A 22500-nucleotide genomic window follows, 5' to 3' on the forward strand; every position below is an offset into this window, starting at 1 on the left:
CGCTGTGTGTCACTGGCGTAAAGACAGCTGTATCTGACTGGCGTAAAGATCTGTGTGTCACTGGCATAAATATCGCTGTGTGTCACTGGCGTAAAGACAGCTGTATCTGACTGGCGTAAAGATCTGTGTGTCACTGGCATAAATATCGCTGTGTGTCACTGGCGTAAAGACAGCTGTATCTGACTGGCGTAAAGATCTGTGTGTCACTGGCATAAATATCGCTGTGTGTCACTGGCGTAAAGACAGCTGTATCTGACTGGCGTAAAGAGCTATGTGTGACTGGCGTAAAGATCTGTGTGTCACTGGCATAAATATCGCTGTGTGTGACTGGCGTAAAGACAGCTGTGTGTGACTGGCGTAAAGATCTGTGTGTCACTGGCATAAATATCGCTGTGTGTGACTGGCGTAAAGACAGCTGTGTGTGACTGGCGTAAAGATCTGTGTGTCACTGGCATAAATATCGCTGTGTGTCACTGGCGTAAAGACAGCTGTATCTGACTGGCGTAAAGATCTGTGTGTCACTGGCATAAATATCGCTGTGTGTCACTGCCGTAAAGACAGCTGTGTGTGACTGGCGTAAAGATCTGTGTGTCACTGGCATAAATATCGCTGTGTGTCACTGGCGTAAAGACAGCTGTGTGTGACTGGCGTAAAGATCTGTGTGTGACTGGCGTAAAGCTCTCTGTGTGTGACTGGCGTAAAGACATCTGTGTGTGACTGGCGTAAAGACATCTGTGTGTGACTGGCGTAAAGACATCTGTGTGTGACTGGCGTAAAGACATCTGTGTGTGACTGGCGTAAAGACATCTGTGTGTGACTGGCGTAAAGACATCTGTGTGTGACTGGCGTAAAGACATCTGTGTGTGACTGGCGTAAAGACATCTGTGTGTGACTGGCGTAAAGACATCTGTATGTGACTGGTGTAAAGACATCTGTGTGTGACTGGCGTAAAGACATCTGTGTGTGACTGGCGTAAAGACATCTGTGTGTGACTGGCGTAAAGACATCTGTGTGTGACTGGCGTAAAGACATCTGTGTGTGACTGGCGTAAAGACATCTGTGTGTGACTGGCGTAAAGACATCTGTGTGTGACTGGCGTAAAGACATCTGTGTGTGACTGGCGTAAAGACATCTGTGTGTGACTGGCGTAAAGACATTTGTGTGTGACTGGCATAAAGAAAGCTGTATGTGACTGGCGTAAAGATTTGTGTGTGACTGGTGTAAAGACAGCTGTATCTGACTGGCGTAAAGATCTGTGTGTCACTGGCATAAATATCGCTGTGTGTCACTGGCGTAAAGACAGCTGTATCTGACTGGCGTAAAGAGCTATGTGTGACTGGCATAAAGACAGCTGTATGTGACTGGCGTAAAGAGCTATGTGTGACTGGCATAAAGACAGCTGTATCTGACTGGCGTAAAGAGCTATGTGTGACTGGCGTAAAGATCTGTGTGTCACTGGCATAAATATCGCTGTGTGTGACTGGCGTAAAGATCTGTGTGTCACTGGCATAAATATCGCTGTGTGTCACTGGCGTAAAGACAGCTGTATCTGACTGGCGTAAAGATCTGTGTGTCACTGGCATAAATATCGCTGTGTGTCACTGGCGTAAAGACAGCTGTGTGTGACTGGCGTAAAGATCTGTGTGTCACTGGCATAAATATCGCTGTGTGTCACTGGCGTAAAGACAGCTGTGTGTGACTGGCGTAAAGATCTGTGTGTGACTGGCGTAAAGCTCTCTGTGTGTGACTGGCGTAAAGACATCTGTGTGTGACTGGCGTAAAGACATCTGTGTGTGACTGGCGTAAAGACATCTGTGTGTGACTGGCGTAAAGACATCTGTGTGTGACTGGCGTAAAGACATCTGTGTGTGACTGGCATAAAGAAAGCTGTATGTGACTGGCGTAAAGATCTGTGTGTGACTGGTGTAAAGACAGCTGTATCTGACTGGCGTAAAGATCTGTGTGTCACTGGCATAAATATCGCTGTGTGTCACTGGCGTAAAGACAGCTGTATCTGACTGGCGTAAAGAGCTATGTGTGACTGGCGTAAAGATCTGTGTGTCACTGGCATAAATATCGCTGTGTGTCACTGGCGTAAAGACAGCTGTGTGTGACTGGCGTAAAGATCTGTGTGTCACTGGCGTAAAGACAGCTGTGTGTGACTGGCGTAAAGATCTGTGTGTCACTGGCGTAAAGACAGCTGTGTGTGACTGGCGTAAAGATCTGTGTGTCACTGGCGTAAAGACGGCTGTGTGTGACTGGCGTAAAGATCTGTGTGTGACTGGCGTAAAGCTCTCTGTGTGTTACTGGCATAAATATTGCTGTGTGTGACTGGCGTAAAGACGGCTGTGTGTGACTGGCGTAAAGACATCTGTGTGTGACTGGCATAAAGACATCTGTGTGTGACTGGCGTAAAGACATCTGTGTGTGACTGGCGTAAAGACATCTGTGTGTGACTGGCGTAAAGACATCTGTGTGTGACTGGCGTAAAGACATCTGTGTGACTGGCATAAAGACATCTGTGTGTGACTGGCGTAAAGACATCTGTGTGTGACTGGCGTAAAGACATCTGTGTGACTGGCATAAAGACATCTGTGTGTGACTGGCGTAAAGACATCTGTGTGTGACTGGCGTAAAGACATCTGTGTGTGACTGGCGTAAAGACATCTGTGTGTGACTGGCGTAAAGACATCTGTGTGTGACTGGCGTAAAGACATCTGTGTGTGACTGGCGTAAAGACATCTGTGTGTGACTGGCGTAAAGACATCTGTATGTGACTGGCGTAAAGACATCTGTGTGTGACTGGCATAAAGACATCTGTGTGTGACTGGCATAAAGAAAGCTGTATGTGACTGGCGTAAAGACATCTGTTTGTGACTGGCATAAAGAAAGCTGTATGTGACTGGCGTAAAGACATCTGTGTGTGACTGGCATAAAGACATCTGTGTGTGACTGGCATAAAGACATCTGTGTGTGACTGGCATAAAGAAAGCTGTATGTGACTGGCGTAAAGACATCTGTGTGTGACTGGCGTAAAGACATCTGTGTGTGACTGGCGTAAAGACATCTGTGTGTGACTGGCGTAAAGACATCTGTGTGTGACTGGCGTAAAGACATCTGTGTGTGACTGGCGTAAAGACATCTGTGTGTGACTGGCGTAAAGACATCTGTGTGTGACTGGCGTAAAGACATCTGTGTGTGACTGGCTTAAAGACATCTGTGTGTGACTGGCGTAAAGACATCTGTGTGTGACTGGCGTAAAGACATCTGTGTGTGACTGGCGTAAAGACATCTGTGTGTGACTGGCGTAAAGACATCTGTGTGTGACTGGCATAAAGAAAGCTGTATGTGACTGGCGTAAAGATCTGTGTGTGACTGGTGTAAAGACAGCTGTATCTGACTGGCGTAAAGATCTGTGTGTCACTGGCATAAATATCGCTGTGTGTCACTGGCGTAAAGACAGCTGTATCTGACTGGCGTAAAGAGCTATGTGTGACTGGCGTAAAGATCTGTGTGTCACTGGCATAAATATATCGCTGTGTGTGACTGGCGTAAAGACAGCTGTGTGTGACTGGCGTAAAGATCTGTGTGTGACTGGCGTAAAGATCTGTGTGTGACTGGCGTAAAGATCTGTGTGTGACTGGCGTAAAGCTCTCTGTATGTGTGATTGGCGTAAAGCTCTCTGTATGTGTGACTGGCGTAAAGCTCTCTGTATGTGTGACTGGCGTAAAGACAGCTGTGTGTGACTAGCGTAAAGACATCTGTGTGTGACTGGCGTAAAGCTCTCTGTATGTGTGACTGGCGTAAAGCTCTCTGTATGTGTGACTGGCGTAAAGCTCTCTGTATGTGTGATTGGCGTAAAGCTCTCTGTATGTCAGTGCTTGACGAATATGTTCAAAAATTAGGAGCCAGTAAGAATATTTATGAACCAGGCATATTTTTAGGAGCCAGACATTTGGATATGTATATAGATATATGGAGAATAACCCAAAAAGTTAGAAGCCAGGGGTAAAATTCTAGGAGCCAGTGGCTCCCAGGCTCCTGGGTTTGTCGAGCCCTGCTGTATGTCACTGGCATAAAGACTGCTATGTGTGATTAGTGTAAAGCTCTCTGTATGTGACTGGCATAAAGACATTTATCATAAGATTTTATTCCTGATATGATTTGGTTGTAAAGGCTTTTTCATTGACCGTGAGACGACATGTAGCATTTTATTAATGATGTAACAAATAGCTAAATTGTTCACAGATTTTTATTTTCAAGTCAGTTTTTATCCACGTTGTCCAGGTCGTCTCATGTGTATAAAGAAGGGAACGGCAGTTCAGAGGTTGGCTGGAGCCTAAACAAGGACAAGAACACAGATGTTAGAGATGTTTACAGAGAGCAGATCATGAAATGTATAGGGCCACATAAAGAAAACACTTTATATAAAGCTCCTTGAGATATTCTAATTGTGCATACAGTTTCTATTCACCATGGCAACCAAATTAAAGAGATTGCAATATATTCTTTATGTATTAACCCTTCTGTTGCAGGACTAAGCAGCTGCTGCCTTTGCACTTAGTACATGTTTCATGATACCACTACTAGATATTAACCACTTGTTTACTGAGGGTTGTCAAGCTGCACTGTTTTATTAGTACTATTTTACAACAAGTTTACTTACTTATTGGACTTAAATATAGTATAGTAGTTTGTTTATAGTACTTTAGTTGTTTAATAAGCTTTTTAATAAGTTAGTAGTTTTACATTTAAAAATGTATTAACCCTTTTGTTGCACCGCTAAGCGGCTGTTGCCTTTGCACTTAGAATATGTTTTATTATACTAATAGATATTAACCAGTTGTTTACTGAGTCTGTTCTGAAGCGGCAATCACTTTTTTATACTAATACTATTTCAAAGAAGTTTACTTCTTTCTTTGTTTTTTTTGGAAAAAAACAAACATCAAGCACATTTCACTTCACTACGCCGTGACATTTACCTTCAAGTAAACATTTAGTTTTACTGAAAATGCAGATGTATAAATAAAAGAATAAGTTTAAGAATTACATACGCCTAGATTTAGAGTTCTGCGGCCAAAGGGGTGCGTTAGCTACGCATGCTTTTTTCTGGCCGCACCTTTTAAATACCGCTGGTATTGAGAGTTCATAGAATGGCTGCGTTAGGCTCCAAAAAAGGAGCGTAGAGCATATTTAACGCAACTTCAACTCTCGATACCAGCGGTGCTTACGGACGTGGCCAGCTTCAAAAACGTGCTCGTGCACGATTCCCCCATAGAAAACAATGGGGCTGTTTGAGCTGAAAAAAACCTAACACCTGCAAAAAAGCCGCGTTCAGCTCCTAACGCAGCCCCATTGTTTGCTATGGGGAAACACTTCCTACGTCTGCACCTAACACTCTAACATGTACCCCGAGTCTAAACACCCCTAACCTTACACTTATTAACCCCTATTCTGCCGCCCCCGCTATCGCTGACCCCTGCATATTATTATTATTAACCCCTAATCTGCCTCTCCGTAAACCGCCGCTACTTACATTATCCCTATGTACCCCTAATCTGCTGCCCCTAACACCGCCGACCCCTATATTATATTTATTAACCCCTAATCTGCCCCCCACAACGTCGCCTCCACCTGCCTACACTTATTAACCCCTAATCTGCCGAGCGGACCGCACAGCTATTATAATAAAGTTATTAACCCCTAATCCGCCTCACTAACCCTATAATAAATAGTATTAACCCCTAATCTGCCCTCCCTAACATCGCCGACACCTAACTTCAAACATTAACCCCTAATCTGCCGACTGGAGCTCACCGCTATTCTAATAAATGTATTAACCCCTAAAGCTAAGTCTAACCCTAACACTAACACCCCCCTAAATTAAATATAATTTAAATCTAACGAAATTAATTAACTCTTATTAAATAAATTATTCCTATTTAAAGCTAAATACTTACCTGTAAAATAAATCCTAATATAGCTACAATATAAATAATAATTATATTATAGCTATTTTAGGATTTATATTTATTTTACAGGCAACTTTGTATTTATTTTAACCAGGTACAATAGCTATTAAATAGTTAAGAATGATGAATGACGGTTCCTTTAAATGACGTCATCCAAGATGGCGTCCGTCGAATTCCGATTGGCTGATAGGATTCTATCAGCCAATCGGAATTAAGGTAGGAAAATTCTGATTGGCTGATGGAATCAGCCAATCAGATTGAGCTCGCATTCTATTGGCTGATCGGAACAGCCAATAGAATGCGAGCTCAATCTGATTGGCTGATCGGATCAGCCAATCGGATTGAACTTCAATCTGATTGGCTGATTCCATCAGCCAATCAGAATTTTCCTACCTTAATTCCGATTGGCTGATAGAATCCTATCAGCCAATCGGAATTCGACGGACGCCATCTTGGATGACGTCATTTAAAGGAACCTTCATTCGGCGAGTAGGCGTCGGGAGAAGAGGATGTTCCGCGTCGGCTGGAAGATGATGGCTCCGGAAGAAAGAAGATTGAAGATGCTGCTTGATAGAAGACTTCATCCCGATGATGGACTTCCGACTTCAGCCCGATAATGGATTTCTTCAGTCGCCACTTGGATCCAGACTTCAGCCTGAGGATGAACGTCACTCTTCAGCCCCCCGCTTGGGCTTGGATTAACACTTCCGAGGCTTGGATCAAGACTTCCGAGGACCGATCAGTGACCTGGTATGGTGAAGATAAGGTAGGAAGATCTTCAGGGGCTTAGTGTTAGGTTTATTTAAGGGGGGTTTGGGTTAGATTAGGGGTATGTGGGTGGTGGGTTGTAATGTTGGGGGGGGGGTATTGTATGTGGGTTTTTTACAGGCAAAAGAGCTGAATTCTTTGGGGCATGCCCCGCAAAGGGCCCTGTTCAGGGCTGGTAAGGTAAAAGAGCTTTAAAAAAATGCCCTACCCTATTCTAAATTAAAAAAGTTCATTTTGGGGGGCTTTGTTATTTTATTAGGGGGCTTAGAGTAGGTGTAATTAGTTTAAAATTGTAATATTTTTCTAATGTTTGTAAATATTTTTTTATTTTTTGTAACTTAGTTCTTTTTTATTTTTTGTACTTTAGTTAGTTTATTTCATTGTATTTATTTGTAGGAATTGTATTTAATTAATTTATTGATAGTGTAGTGTTAGGTTTAATTGTAGGTAGTTGTAGGTATTGTATTTAATTAATTTATTGATAGTGTAGTGTTAGGTTTAATTGTAACTTAGGTTAGGATTTATTTTCCAGGTAATTTTGTAATTATTTTAACTAGGTAACTATTAAATAGTTCTTAACTATTTAATAGCTATTGTACCTGGTTAAAATGTAGGCAGGTGGAGGCGACGTTGAGGGGGGCAGATTAGGGGTTAATAAATATAATATAGGGGTCGGCGGTGTTTGGGGCTGCAGATTAGGGGTACATAGCTATAATGTAGGTGGCGGCGCTTTGCGGTCGGCAGATTAGGGGTTAATTATTGTAGGTAGCTGGCGGCGACGTTGTGGGGGGCAGGTTAGGGGTTAATAAATATAATATAGGGGTCGGCGGTGTTAGGGGCAGCAGATTAGGGGTACATAAGTATAACGTAGGTGGCGGTCGGCAGATTCTAATCGAGTGGCGGCGATGTGGGGGGACCTCGGTTTAGGGGTGCATAGGTTGTTTATGGGTGTTAGTGTACTTTAGAGCACAGTAGTTAAGAGCTTTATAAACCGGCGTTAGCCCAGAATGCTCTTAACTACTGACTTTTTTCTGCGGCTGGAGTTTTGTCGTTAGATTTCTAACGCTCACTTCAGCCACGACTCTAAATACCGGAGTTAGAAAGATCCCATTGAAAAGATAGGATACGCAATTGACGTAAGGGGATCTGCGGTATGGAAAAGTCGCGGCTGCAAAGTGAGCGTTAGACCCTTTCCTGACTGACTCCAAATACCGGCGGTAGCCTAAAACCAGCGTTAGGAGCCTCTAACGCTGGTTTTGACGGCTACCGCCAAACTCTAAATCTAGGCCATAGAATGGCAAAATGAAAGCTAACATAGCTGATCACAGCTTCAGATAAAGAAAAATGGCAGAATCTGCACTGTAGCTCAAAAGGAATATTTTAGCTCGAAACAAAAATTTAAAACGAAATTCGTCCAAAACTAACACAACCATGAATGAAAATGGAAATTTAATGAAAACAAAATTTCAGACAAAGCAAATTTTTTTCCTGTGCACGTCTAGTTCACACTACACATGCACACTTTTATACTTGCACACTCTTAAACACTAACGTTTTGGGGCCCATTTATCAAATGGCGGGCAGACATGATTTGTTGTAGCGAATCATGTCCACCCGACTGCTAAATGCCGACTATCAGCATTTATCATTGCACAAGCATTTCTAGTGAGGGGGTGTCAATCATCCCGATCGTATCTGATCAGGATGATTGCAGTCCGGACTTTACGTCTCCTTCTGCTAAAAGAAACCAAACTCTAAACATGAGCTCTTGCTGGGGAGCTTCATTACATTAGCTTTTCTACTAAATATAGCGGTTACGCTAAATGTCGCATCATTTAACCCAAAAACGCTTTTCATTGTATCTAAAACTTGCTGGTCCTCCACTCCCTAGAGCGGCCAGAAAGTGGACTCTGTAAATCAAACAGCCGGTTCAGGTAGTTTGCAGCATTTTTTTATAAGGAGGTTACAGATTTGCTTTTTAGCTTCTCTAGGGGGTGTGAGACAAACGCACTTTTACACAAAAGCAACCGGTGAATAATGTCCCTTTTTAAGAAAGATATTGATTTATGTTTTGTTTATTTTTGTACATTTTTACATTTTGTGCTCTCACCGTTATTTTCTATTTGTTATTCTGGTATTTTGTTTTATATTGTTTGCCTATTATTTTGTATTTTATTAATATTCTGCTTTTATATAAAGTATAATTAATTGTAAATGTATATATAATGTTTTTCTTGTGTGTTTATAGAGCTCCCTTACTGTATATAGTGATATTCTTTTACTATAAGGGGCCGATTTATCAAATGTCTGTCCAACATGATCCGATCAGCGGATCATGTCCGACAGACATCACTGAATGCGGACAGCATACGCTCTCCACATTCAGCATTGCACAAGCAGTTCTGGTGAACTGCTGGTGCAATGCCGCTCTCTGCAGATTTGCGGCCAATCGGCCACTAGCAGGGAGTGTCAATCAACACGATCGTATCTGATCAGGTTGAAGGCTTGCCAGAAACACGGGGCATCAAGATCCCATACGGCGCTTGATAAATAGGCCCCTCAATGTATAATGTTCAGAACTTGCAGTACAGAAATTTCTAAGCAAGAAATGCAAAAAATCTGTATTATAAGACTGTAAAACCAAAATAAAACCACCACAGTTTAGCATTTAGTTCCTTTGTTCTCTTGACTTCCTTTGCAGAAGTGTAATCTAGGTATGTTCAGCGGTGTTTGCTAAAGATAAGTCCACACTCCTAAGCTAGAGTCAGCCTACCTAGGTGTACTCTTGTACAAAGGATACCCAAAGTACGTTTTGATAAGTCAACTGAAAAGTTTTTGTTAATTGCATTCTCTATCTAAGCTATGTTTACTGTACCTTAAAGTACAGAGGGGTGTGTGTATCAGGGCTGTGCTAATGCACACTTACTGACATCACAAGTCAATCAGAGGTGACCTTACTGTCCCTTTAAGTACAGAGGGCTGTGCTAGTGCACACTTACTGACATCACAAGTCAGAGGTGACCTACTGTCCCTTTAAGTACAGAGGGGCGTGTATCAGGGCTGTGCTACTGCACACTTACTGACATCACAAGTCAGAGGTGACCTTACTGTCCCTTTAAGTACAGAGGGGCGTGTATCAGGGCTGTGCTAGTGCACACTTACTGACATCACAAGTCAATCAGAGGTGACCTTACTGTCCCTTTAAGTACAGAGGGCTGTGCTAGTGCACACTTACTGACATCACAAGTCAGAGGTGACCTTACTGTCCCTTTAAGTACAGAGGGGTGTGTATCAGGGCTGTGCTAGTGCACACTTACTGACATCACAAGTCAATCAGAGGTGACCTTACTGTCCCTTTAAGTACAGAGGGGTGTGTGTATCAGGGCTGTGCTAGTGCACACTTACTGACATCACAAGTCAGAGGTGACCTTACTGTCCCTTTAAGTACAGAGGGGTGTGTGTATCAGGGCTGTGCTAGTGCACACTTACTGACATCACAAGTCAGAGGTGACCTTACTGTCCCTTTAAGTACAGAGGGCTGTGCTAGTGCACACTTACTGACATCACAAGTCAGAGGTGACCTTACTGCCCCTTAAAGTACAGAGGGGCGTGTATCAGGGCTGTGCTACTGCACACTTACTGACATCACAAGTCAGAAGTGACCTTACTGTCCCTTTAAGTACAGAGGGGCGTGTATCAGGGCTGTGCTAGTGCACACTTACTGACATCACAAGTCAGAGGTGACCTTACTGTCCCTTTAAGTACAGAGGGGTGTGTAATCAGGGCTGTGCTAGTGCACACTTACTGACATCACAAGTCAATCAGAGGTGACCTTACTGTCCCTTTAAGTACAGAGGGCTGTGCTAGTGAACACTTACTGACATCACAAGTCAGAGGTGACCTTACTGTCCCTTTAAGTACAGAGGGGCGTGTATCAGGGCTGTGCTAGTGCACACTTACTGACATCACAAGTCAATCAGAGGTGACCTTACTGTCCCTTTAAGTACAGAGGGCTGTGCTAGTGCACACTTACTGACATCACAAGTCAGAGGTGACCTTACTGTCCCTTTAAGTACAGAGGGGTGTGTATCAGGGCTGTGCTAGTGCACACTTACTGACATCACAAGTCAATCAGAGGTGACCTTACTGTCCCTTTAAGTACAGAGGGGTGTGTGTATCAGGGCTGTGCTAGTGCACACTTACTGACATCACAAGTCAGAGGTGACCTTACTGTCCCTTTAAGTACAGAGGGCTGTGCTAGTGCACACTTACTGACATCACAAGTCAGAGGTGACCTTACTGCCCCTTAAAGTACAGAGGGGTGTGTATCAGGGCTGTGCTACTGCACACTTACTGACATCACAAGTCAGAAGTGACCTTACTGTCCCTTTAAGTACAGAGGGGCATGTATCAGGGCTGTGCTAGTGCACACTTACTGACATCACAAGTCAATCAGAGGTGACCTTACTGTCCCTTTAAGTACAGAGGGGCGTGTGTATCAGGGCTGTACTAGTGCACACTTACGGACATCACATGTCTATCACAGGTGACCTTACTGTCCCTATAATCACAGAGGTGCTGTGCTAGTGCACACTTACTGACATCACAGGTGACTTTACTGTCCCTTTAGGTACAGAGGGGTGTGTGTGTATCAGGACTGTACTAACGCACACTTACTCACTGACATCACAAGTCTATCACAGGTGACCTTACTGTCCCTTTAAGTACAGAGGGGCGTGTATCAGGGCTGTGCTAGTGCACACTTACTGACATCACAAGTCAGAAGTGACCTTACTGTCCCTTTAAGTACAGAGGGGCGTGTATCAGGGCTGTGCTAGTGCACACTTACTGACATCACAAGTCAGAGGTGACCTTACTGTCCCTTTAAGTACAGAGGGGTGTGTGTATCAGGGCTGTGCTAGTGCACACTTACTGACATCACAAGTCAGAGGTGACCTTACTGTCCCTTTAAGTACAGAGGGCTGTGCTAGTGCACACTTACTGACATCACAAGTCAGAGGTGACCTTACTGCCCCTTAAAGTACAGAGGGGCGTGTATCAGGGCTGTGCTACTGCACACTTACTGACATCACAAGTCAGAAGTGACCTTACTGTCCCTTTAAGTACAGAGGGGCATGTATCAGGGCTGTGCTAGTGCACACTTACTGACATCACAAGTCAATCAGAGGTGACCTTACTGTCCCTTTAAGTACAGAGGGGTGTGTGTATCAGGGCTGTGCTAGTGCACACTTACTGACATCACAAGTCAGAGGTGACCTTACTGTCCCTTTAAGTACAGAGGGGCGTGTAATCAGGGCTGTGCTAGTGCACACTTACTGACATCACAAGTCAATCAGAGGTGACCTTACTGTCCCTTTAAGTACAGAGGGCTGTGCTAGTGCACACTTACTGACATCACAAGTCAGAGGTGACCTTACTGTCCCTTTAAGTACAGAGGGGCGTGTATCAGGGCTGTGCTAGTGCACACTTACTGACATCACAAGTCAGAGGTGACCTTACTGTCCCTTTAAGTACAGAGGGCTGTGCTAGTGCACACTTATTGACATCACAAGTCAGAGGTGACCTTACTGTCCCTTTAAGTACAGAGGGGTGTGTATCAGGGCTGTGCTAGTGCACACTTACTGGCATCACAAGTCAGAGGTGACCTTACTGTCCCTTTAAGTACAGAGGGGTGTGTGTATCAGGGCTGTGCTAGTACACACTTACTGACATCACAAGTCAGAGGTGACCTTACTGTCCCTTTAAGTACAGAGGGCTGTGCTAGTGCACACTTACTGACATCACAGGTGACTTTACTGTCCCTTTAGGTACAGAGGGGTGTGTGTGTATCAGGACTGTACTAACGCACACTTACTCACTGACATCACAAGTCTATCACAGGTGACCTTACTGTCCCTTTAAGTACAGAGGGGCGTGTGTATTAGGGTTGTACTAGTGCACACTTACTGACATCACAAGTCAATCAGAGGTGACCTTACTGTCCCTTTAAGTACAGAGGGGCATGTGTATTAGGGCTGTACTAGTACACACTTACTCACTGACATCACAAGTCTATTACAGGTGACCTTACTGTCCCTTTAAGTACAGAGGGGCGTGTATGTGTATCAGGACTGTACTAACACACACTTACTCACTGACATCACAAGTCTATCACAGGTGACCTTACTGTCCCTTTAAGTACAGAGGGGCGTGTGTATTAGGGCTGTACTAGTGCACACTTACTCACTGACATCACAAGTCTATTACAGGTTACCTTACTGTCCCTTTAAGTACAGAGGGGCGTGTGTATTAGGGCTGTACTAGTGCACACATACTCACTGACATCACAAGTCTATTACAGGTGACCTTACTGTCCCTTTAAGTACAGAGGGGCGTGTGTATTAGGGCTGTACTACTGCACACTTACTCACTGACATCACAAGTCTATCACAGGTGACCTTACTGTCCCTTTAAGTACAGAGGGACGTGTGTATTAGGGCTGTACTACTGCACACTTACTGACATCACAAGTCTATCACAGGTGACCTTACTGTCCCTTTAAGTACAGAGGGGCGTGTGTATTAGGGTTGTACTAGTGCACACTTACTGACATCACAAGTCTATCACAGGTGACCTTACTGTCCCTTTAAGTACAGAGGGGCGTGTGTATTAGGGCTGTACTAGTGCACACTTACTGACATCACAAGTCTATCACAGGTGACCTTACTGTCCCTTTAAGTACAGAGGGCCGTGTGTATTAGGGCTGTACTAGTGCACACATACTCACTGACATCACAAGTCTATCACAGGTGACCTTACTGTCCCTTTAAGTACAGAGGGGCATGTGTATTAGGGCTGTACTAGTGCACACTTACTCACTGACATCACAAGTCTATCACAGGTGACCTTACTGTCCCTTTAGGTACAGAGGGGCGTGTGTATTAGGGCTGTACTAGTGCACACTTACTGACATCACAAGTCTATCACAGGTGACCTTACTGTCCCTTTAAGTACAGAGGGCCGTGTGTATTAGGGCTGTACTAGTGCACACATACTCACTGACATCACAAGTCTATCACAGGTGACCTTACTGTCCCTTTAGGTACAGAGGGGCGTGTGTATTAGGGCTGTACTAGTGCACACTTACTGACATCACAAGTCTATCACAGGTGACCTTACTGTCCCTTTAGGTACAGAGGGGCGTGTGTATTAGGGCTGTACTAGTGCACACATACTCACTGACATCACAAGTCTATCACAGGTGACCTTACTGTCCCTTTAAGTACAGAGGGGCGTGTATCAGGGCTGTGCTAGTGCACACTTACTGACATCACAAGTCAGAGGTGACCTTACTGTCCCTTTAAGTACAGAGGGGCGTGTATCAGGGCTGTGCTAGTGCACACTTACTGACATCACAAGTCAATCAGAGGTGACCTTACTGTCCCTTTAAGTACAGAGGGCTGTGCTAGTGCACACTTACTGACATCACAAGTCAGAGGTGACCTTACTGTCCCTTTAAGTACAGAGGGGCGTGTATCAGGGCTGTGCTAGTGCACACTTACTGACATCGCAAGTCAATCAGAGGTGACCTTACTGTCCCTTTAAGTACAGAGGGCTGTGCTAGTGCACACTTACTGACATCACAAGTCAGAGGTGACCTTACTGTCCCTTTAAGTACAGAGGGGTGTGTATCAGGGCTGTGCTAGTGCACACTTACTGACATCACAAGTCAATCAGAGGTGACCTTACTGTCCCTTTAAGTACAGAGGGGTGTGTGTATCAGGGCTGTGCTAGTGCACACTTACTGACATCACAAGTCAGAGGTGACCTTACTGTCCCTTTAAGTACAGAGGGGTGTGTGTATCAGGGCTGTGCTAGTGCACACTTACTGACATCACAAGTCAGAGGTGACCTTACTGTCCCTTTAAGTACAGAGGGGTGTGTGTATCAGGGCTGTGCTAGTGCACACTTACTGACATCACAAGTCAGAGGTGACCTTACTGTCCCTTTAAGTACAGAGGGCTGTGCTAGTGCACACTTACTGACATCACAAGTCAGAGGTGACCTTACTGCCCCTTAAAGTACAGAGGGGCGTGTATCAGGGCTGTGCTACTGCACACTTACTGACATCACAAGTCAGAAGTGACCTTACTGTCCCTTTAAGTACAGAGGGGCATGTATCAGGGCTGTGCTAGTGCACACTTACTGACATCACAAGTCAATCAGAGGTGACCTTACTGTCCCTTTAAGTACAGAGGGGTGTGTGTATCAGGGCTGTGCTAGTGCACACTTACTGACATCACAAGTCAGAGGTGACCTTACTGTCCCTTTAAGTACAGAGGGCTGTGCTAGTGCACACTTACTGACATCACAAGTCAGAGGTGACCTTACTGTCCCTTTAAGTACAGAGGGGCGTGTATCAGGGCAGTGCTAGTGCACACTTACTGACATCACAAGTCAATCAGAGGTGACCTTACTGTCCCTTTAAGTACAGAGGGCTGTGCTAGTGCACACTTACTGACATCACAAGTCAGAGGTGACCTTACTGTCCCTTTAAGTACAGAGGGGTGTGTATCAGGGCTGTGCTAGTGCACACTTACTGACATCACAAGTCAATCAGAGGTGACCTTACTGTCCCTTTAAGTACAGAGGGGTGTGTGTATCAGGGCTGTGCTAGTGCACACTTACTGACATCACAAGTCAATCAGAGGTGACCTTACTGTCCCTTTAAGTACAGAGGGGTGTGTGTATCAGGGCTGTGCTAGTGCACACTTACTGACATCACAAGTCAGAGGTGACCTTACTGTCCCTTTAAGTACAGAGGGCTGTGCTAGTGCACACTTACTGACATCACAAGTCAGAGGTGACCTTACTGCCCCTTAAAGTACAGAGGGGCGTGTATCAGGGCTGTGCTACTGCACACTTACTGACATCACAAGTCAGAAGTGACCTTACTGTCCCTTTAAGTACAGAGGGGCGTGTATCAGGGCTGTGCTAGTGCACACTTACTGACATCACAAGTCAGAGGTGACCTTACTGTCCCTTTAAGTACAGAGGGGCGTGTATCAGGGCTGTGCTAGTGCACACTTACTGACATCACAAGTCAATCAGAGGTGACCTTACTGTCCCTTTAAGTACAGAGGGCTGTGCTAGTGCACACTTACTGACATCACAAGTCAGAGGTGACCTTACTGTCCCTTTAAGTACAGAGGGGCGTGCATCAGGGCTGTGCTAGTGCACACTTACTGACATCACAAGTCAATCAGAGGTGACCTTACTGTCCCTTTAAGTACAGAGGGCTGTGCTAGTGCACACTTACTGACATCACAAGTCAGAGGTGACCTTACTGTCCCTTTAAGTACAGAGGGGTGTGTATCAGGGCTGTGCTAGTGCACACTTACTGACATCACAAGTCAATCAGAGGTGACCTTACTGTCCCTTTAAGTACAGAGGGGTGTGTGTATCAGAGCTGTGCTAGTGCACACTTACTGACATCACAAGTCAGAGGTGACCTTACTGTCCCTTTAAGTACAGAGGGGTGTGTGTATCAGGGCTGTGCTAGTGCACACTTACTGACATCACAAGTCAGAGGTGACCTTACTGTCCCTTTAAGTACAGAGGGCTGTGCTAGTGCACACTTACTGACATCACAAGTCAGAGGTGACCTTACTGCCCCTTAAAGTACAGAGGGGCGTGTATCAGGGCTGTGCTACTGCACACTTACTGACATCACAAGTCAGAAGTGACCTTACTGTCCCTTTAAGTACAGAGGGGCATGTATCAGGGCTGTGCTAGTGCACACTTACTGACATCACAAGTCAATCAGAGGTGACCTTACTGTCCCTTTAAGTACAGAGGGGTGTGTGTATCAGGGCTGTGCTAGTGCACACTTACTGACATCACAAGTCAGAGGTGACCTTACTGTCCCTTTAAGTACAGAGGGGTGTGTGTATCAGGGCTGTGCTAGTGCACACTTACTGACATCACAAGTCAATCAGAGGTGACCTTACTGTCCCTTTAAGTACAGAGGGGCGTGTGTATCAGGGCTGTACTAGTGCACACTTACGGACATCACATGTCTATCACAGGTGACCTTACTGTCCCTATAATCACAGAGGTGCTGTGCTAGTGCACACTTACTGACATCACAGGTGACTTTACTGTCCCTTTAGGTACAGAGGGGTGTGTGTGTATCAGGACTGTACTAACGCACACTTACTCACTGACATCACAAGTCTATCACAGGTGACCTTACTGTCCCTTTAAGTACAGAGGGGCGTGTATCAGGGCTGTGCTAGTGCACACATACTCACTGACATCACAAGTCTATCACAGGTGACCTTACTGTCCCTTTAAGTACAGAGGGGCGTGTGTATTAGGGTTGTACTAGTGCACACTTACTGACATCACAAGTCAATCAGAGGTGACCTTACTGTCCCTTTAAGTACAGAGGGGCATGTGTATTAGGGCTGTACTAGTGCACACTTACTCACTGACATCACAAGTCTATTACAGGTTACCTTACTGTCCCTTTAAGTACAGAGGGGCGTGTGTATTAGGGCTGTACTAGTGCACACATACTCACTGACATCACAAGTCTATTACAGGTGACCTTACTGTCCCTTTAAGTACAGAGGGGCGTGTGTATTAGGGCTGTACTACTGCACACTTACTGACATCACAAGTCTATCACAGGTGACCTTACTGTCCCTTTAAGTACAGAGGGGCGTGTGTATTAGGGTTGTACTAGTGCACACTTACTGACATCACAAGTCTATCACAGGTGACCTTACTGTCCCTTTAAGTACAGAGGGGCGTGTGTATTAGGGCTGTACTAGTGCACACTTACTGACATCACAAGTCTATCACAGGTGACCTTACTGTCCCTATAATCACAGAGGTGCTGTGCTAGTGCACACTTACTGACATCACAGGTGACTTTACTGTCCCTTTAGGTACAGAGGGGTGTGTGTGTATCAGGACTGTACTAACGCACACTTACTCACTGACATCACAAGTCTATCACAGGTGACCTTACTGTCCCTTTAGGTACAGAGGGGCGTGTGTATTAGGGCTGTACTAGTGCACACTTACTGACATCACAAGTCTATCACAGGTGACCTTACTGTCCCTTTAGGTACAGAGGGGCGTGTGTATTAGGGCTGTACTAGTGCACACTTACTCACTGACATCACAAGTCTATCACAGGTGACCTTACTGTCCCTTTAAGTACAGAGGGCCGTGTGTATTAGGGCTGTACTAGTGCACACATACTCACTGACATCACAAGTCTATCACAGGTGACCTTACTGTCCCTTTAGGTACAGAGGGGCGTGTGTATTAGGGCTGTACTAGTGCACACTTACTGACATCACAAGTCTATCACAGGTGACCTTACTGTCCCTTTAGGTACAGAGGGGCGTGTGTATTAGGGCTGTACTAGTGCACACATACTCACTGACATCACAAGTCTATCACAGGTGACCTTACTGTCCCTTTAAGTACAGAGGGGTGTGTGTATTAGGGCTGTACTAGTGCACACTCACTGACATCACAAGTCTATCACAGGTGACCTTACTGTCCCTATAATCACAGAGGTGCTGTGCTAGTGCACACTTACTGACATCACAGGTGACTTTACTGTCCCTTTAGGTACAGAGGGGTGTGTGTGTATCAGGACTGTACTAACGCACACTTACTCACTGACATCACAAGTCTATCACAGGTGACCTTACTGTCCCTTTAGGTACAGAGGGGCGTGTGTATTAGGGCTGTACTAGTGCACACTTACTGACATCACAAGTCTATCACAGGTGACCTTACTGTCCCTTTAGGTACAGAGGGGCGTGTGTATTAGGGCTGTACTAGTGCACACTTACTCACTGACATCACAAGTCTATCACAGGTGACCTTACTGTCCCTTTAAGTACAGAGGGGTGTGTGTATTAGGGCTGTACTAGTGCACACTCACTGACATCACAAGTCTATCACAGGTGACCTTACTGTCCCTTTAGGTACAGAGGGGCGTGTGTATTAGGGCTGTACTAGTGCACACTTACTGACATAACAAGTCTATCACAGGTGAATTTTGCCACTAAATGAAAATTGAGCTCAGTTTCACAGGGTGATAACCAGAGGGTTAACACTTTCATGCCAGGTAGGGGTTAATAGGATTTCCCTCGCTGCTATTGTTGCAGTAGTATATTCACGACCAATAAACCTGATCATCTATAGAACTAGAAGAGCTGTATGTGACGCATTAGGACATCTCACCAGTTGTCAGGGCTCCATCTTGTATCTTTTGTTTCCATAACATGGAAGGAGTAGGCATGACGAGAGTTTGCAGAGTTGTTCATCTCGCTCTTGTGTACAACCTCTCCGTGAATGAGAACCAGACTCCCTGTTTATAGTCAAACATAGCTGTTAATATGGTGCTTATAGGCAAACATAGCCGTTAATACGGTGCTTATAGGCAAACATAGCTGTTAATATGGTGCTTATTGGCAAACATAGCCCTTAATACGGTGCTTATAGGCAAACAGCTGTTAATACGATGCTTATAGGCAAACATAGCCGTTAATACGATGCTTATAGGCAAACATAGCCTTTAATACAGTGCTTATAGGCAAACATAGCCGTTAATACGATGCTTATAGGCAAACATAGCTGTTAATATAGTGCTTATAGGCAAACATAGATGTTATTTTGGTGGTTATAGGCAAACATAGCCGTTAATACGATGCTTATAGGCAAACATAGCCCTTAATACGGTGCTTATAGGCAAACATAGCTGTTAATATGATGCTTATAGGCAAACATAGCCATTAATACGATGCTTATAGGCAAACATAGCCGTTAATACGATGCTTATAGGCAAACATAGCCCTTAATACGGTGCTTATAGGCAAACATAGCCGTTAATACGGTGCTTATAGGCAAACATAGCCGTTAATACGATGCTTATAGGCAAACATAGCCCTTAATACGGTGCTTATAGGCAAACATAGCTGTTAATACGATGCTTATAGGCAAACATAGCTGTTAATACGATGCTTATAGGCAAACATAGCTGTTAATATAGTGCTTATAGGCAAACATAGATGTTATTTTGGTGGTTATAGGCAAACATAGCCGTTAATACGATGCTTATAGGCAAACATAGCTGTTAATACGATGCTTATAGGCAAACATAGCCCTTAATACGGTGCTTATAGGCAAACATAGCTGTTAATACGATGCTTATAGGCAAACATAGCTGTTAATACGATGCTTATAGGCAAACATAGCCGTTAATACGATGCTTATAGGCAAACATAGCCCTTAATACGGTGCTTATAGGCAAACATAGCCGTTAATACGGTGCTTATAGGCAAACATAGCTGTTACTACGGTGCTTATAGGCAAACATAGCTGTTACTACGGTGCTTATAGGCAAACATAGCCGTTAATACGGTGCTTATAGGCAAACATAGCTGTTACTACGGTGCTTATAGGCAAACATTAATATTATTATTATTATATAGTCATTACTAGACGTGTGCATTCAGAGGTTACGGTTATCCCTGAATGTAGAAGAAGGCCCTTTGTACTGGTCGGCTATTTTCAGAGGCAAATTTATAACTGTGAGACTTCAACACACTAAAATCTGAATTTGTGAAAATAGCTGACCAGCACAGGTATCCAAAACCTCAGAATCCACACGTCTAGTATTATACTATGATTCCAATCATGACTGTGCACCGACTGCATAGACTCACCTTTTGTAACAGGAGCTGGAACAAACTCATCATCTCTGTAGTTCTGTTCTTCCCCAACAAACTGGGTGAGTGGGAACGTGCCGGGGGTTGTACGGACCATACGGCGCGAGATCCCAGCTGTGAGATGAGGGAAGATGCATTTTACATATGATTCAGTGGGTTACCTAACTGTTCAGTCACACACTAAAAAGGGTATTTTATTCACTACAAATCCTTATCTTTATCTAAATTTAAATCCTTTAAGAAGGTAGTTGGTCATTGTACATACTATAGTCACTAGTAACTTAGCCCAAGTAGGAGACGTCGCACCAGACGTAATTTTGTAGCAGACTTTGTACCTGTAAGTGTTAAGATTTAGAACTATCTCTAAGTGAGTTGTCAGCTGTGAGAACACTAAGGTCCCATCGTCTACAGCTACACGAGGAGCAGCAAAGCTCTATATTATCTGTTATTTACCTTGCCCAGCTCAGCATGTCAGGTTTTGTAGCTAAGGACGATAGCGAGGTCTAGCAGAGCAGTCGCAGGGATTCGCTGCACCTTGACTTTTGTTGGCATTAAAGGGACAATTTAATGCAAAATTGTAAATGTTCTAATAATTAGCACATATAAGGCCAGATAACAAGTAAATAACTATATGTGCACATATAAACATATATATATAAGTATCTCTACGTTAAATATCTTTGCCTTTTTTTCCTAACACCTGAAACCTCGTATCGTTATGCCCTCGTAACTTTATTGTGCATTTAAAAAAAAAAAAAAAATCATTCTAGCGTAAACTGCGATTGCACTCACGCGTTCGTGTTTACTTTTAACTTATAATACGATCGCTAAACCCGATGCACGCAAACCCATTTTCGCTTGCGAATATATAACTTATCGCACCACTTGTCATCTGGCTCATAATGTTTGCACTACTGACACTAGAAAACTGTGCTAAACCACTGCAGAGTAGTTAAACACATAGATATCGTCCTGGTTTGGAAGCCTTTGTAGGATTACAAGTGGAGTGCAAGAATGCAAGCAGTATGTAGTGTTACTACCACTTGCATAGAGTCCATACCGCTTGCAATTTTGAGGTTATTAGTTAAAGGTTAATATATATGCAGCAAGCGGTAGTATAGTGAACACTTCATTATTTATGGCAGATGCGCAATTTCCTCCGATTTCTATGAGAGCCAACACTAAACCTCACATCAGATAGCACTCAAGCAGAACGCTGATGGAGCACAGACATTCCCCTCAGGTAGTGAAGCACTTGCTATACACTTTCCATATTGTTGATTGCACATTAGTAAGCAATAACACTTAGGAGTAGCTGTTATAAGCAGCGGATGCTGCAATCTACCCCCAGAGTTTCCAGACGCTGGAAGCAGGAGTTAACCGCTGCTTCTTAACTCATCTGCCCCCTCTGAGGTGGCGGACGGCTATCATCCCGATCAGATACGATTGGGATGATTAACACCCCCTGCTAGTGCGAATCTGCAGGGGGCGGCATTGCACAAGCATTTCACTAGAAATGCTTGTGCAATGATAAATGCAGACCGCGTATGCTGTCGGCATTTAGCGATGTGCGACGGACAGTGGATCATGTCCGCCCGCACAATGATAATTCGGCCCCTTATTACTTAGCTTTATACTAACAAAAAAAGCATTTTTTTGCATAGCACAACAGCACAGAACTTTAAGGGATAGTAAAGTCCAAATTAAACTGTCATGATGCAGATAGGGCATGTCATGTTAAATTTCTAATTTACTTTTATCACCAAATTTGCTTTGTTCTTTTGTTATTCTTAGTTGAAAGCTAAACCTAGGTAGGTTTATATGATAATTTCTAAGCCCTTGAAGGCTAGAGGGTGTAAATTCATGCATTTCATATAGATAACATTGTGCTCATGCAAGTGAAGTTATTTAAGAGTCAGCACTAATTGCCTGAAATGCAAGTTTGTTAAAAGATCTGAGATAAAGAGGCAGTCAGCAGAGGCTCAGATACAAGATAATTA

The 22500-nt window shown here is 44.2% G+C and overlaps 1 protein-coding gene across 2 annotated transcripts in view; it reads right to left on the reverse strand.

Moving 5' to 3' along the window:
- Positions 1-4234: 4234 nt before the first annotated feature.
- The window catches only part of PHYHD1 (phytanoyl-CoA dioxygenase domain containing 1), a 93632-nt gene continuing 75366 nt past the window's right edge, over positions 4235-22500 (reverse strand). The window contains exons 9-11 of one of the 2 annotated variants that reach the window (XM_053696026.1): positions 20498-20614; positions 19014-19140; positions 4235-4339 (exon numbers count right to left, since the gene is read on the reverse strand). In XM_053696026.1, the coding sequence (XP_053552001.1) occupies positions 4294-4339; positions 19014-19140; positions 20498-20614 (290 nt within the window). In that variant the 3' untranslated portion in view covers positions 4235-4293. Of the gene's footprint in view, positions 4340-19009; positions 19141-20497; positions 20615-22500 lie in introns of those variants that run through there. The other variant, XM_053696027.1, reaches the window with a different exon arrangement.

This window comes from Bombina bombina, chromosome 12, assembly GCF_027579735.1.
Source record: "Bombina bombina isolate aBomBom1 chromosome 12, aBomBom1.pri, whole genome shotgun sequence".
Classification (NCBI taxonomy): Eukaryota; Metazoa; Chordata; class Amphibia; order Anura; family Bombinatoridae; genus Bombina; species Bombina bombina.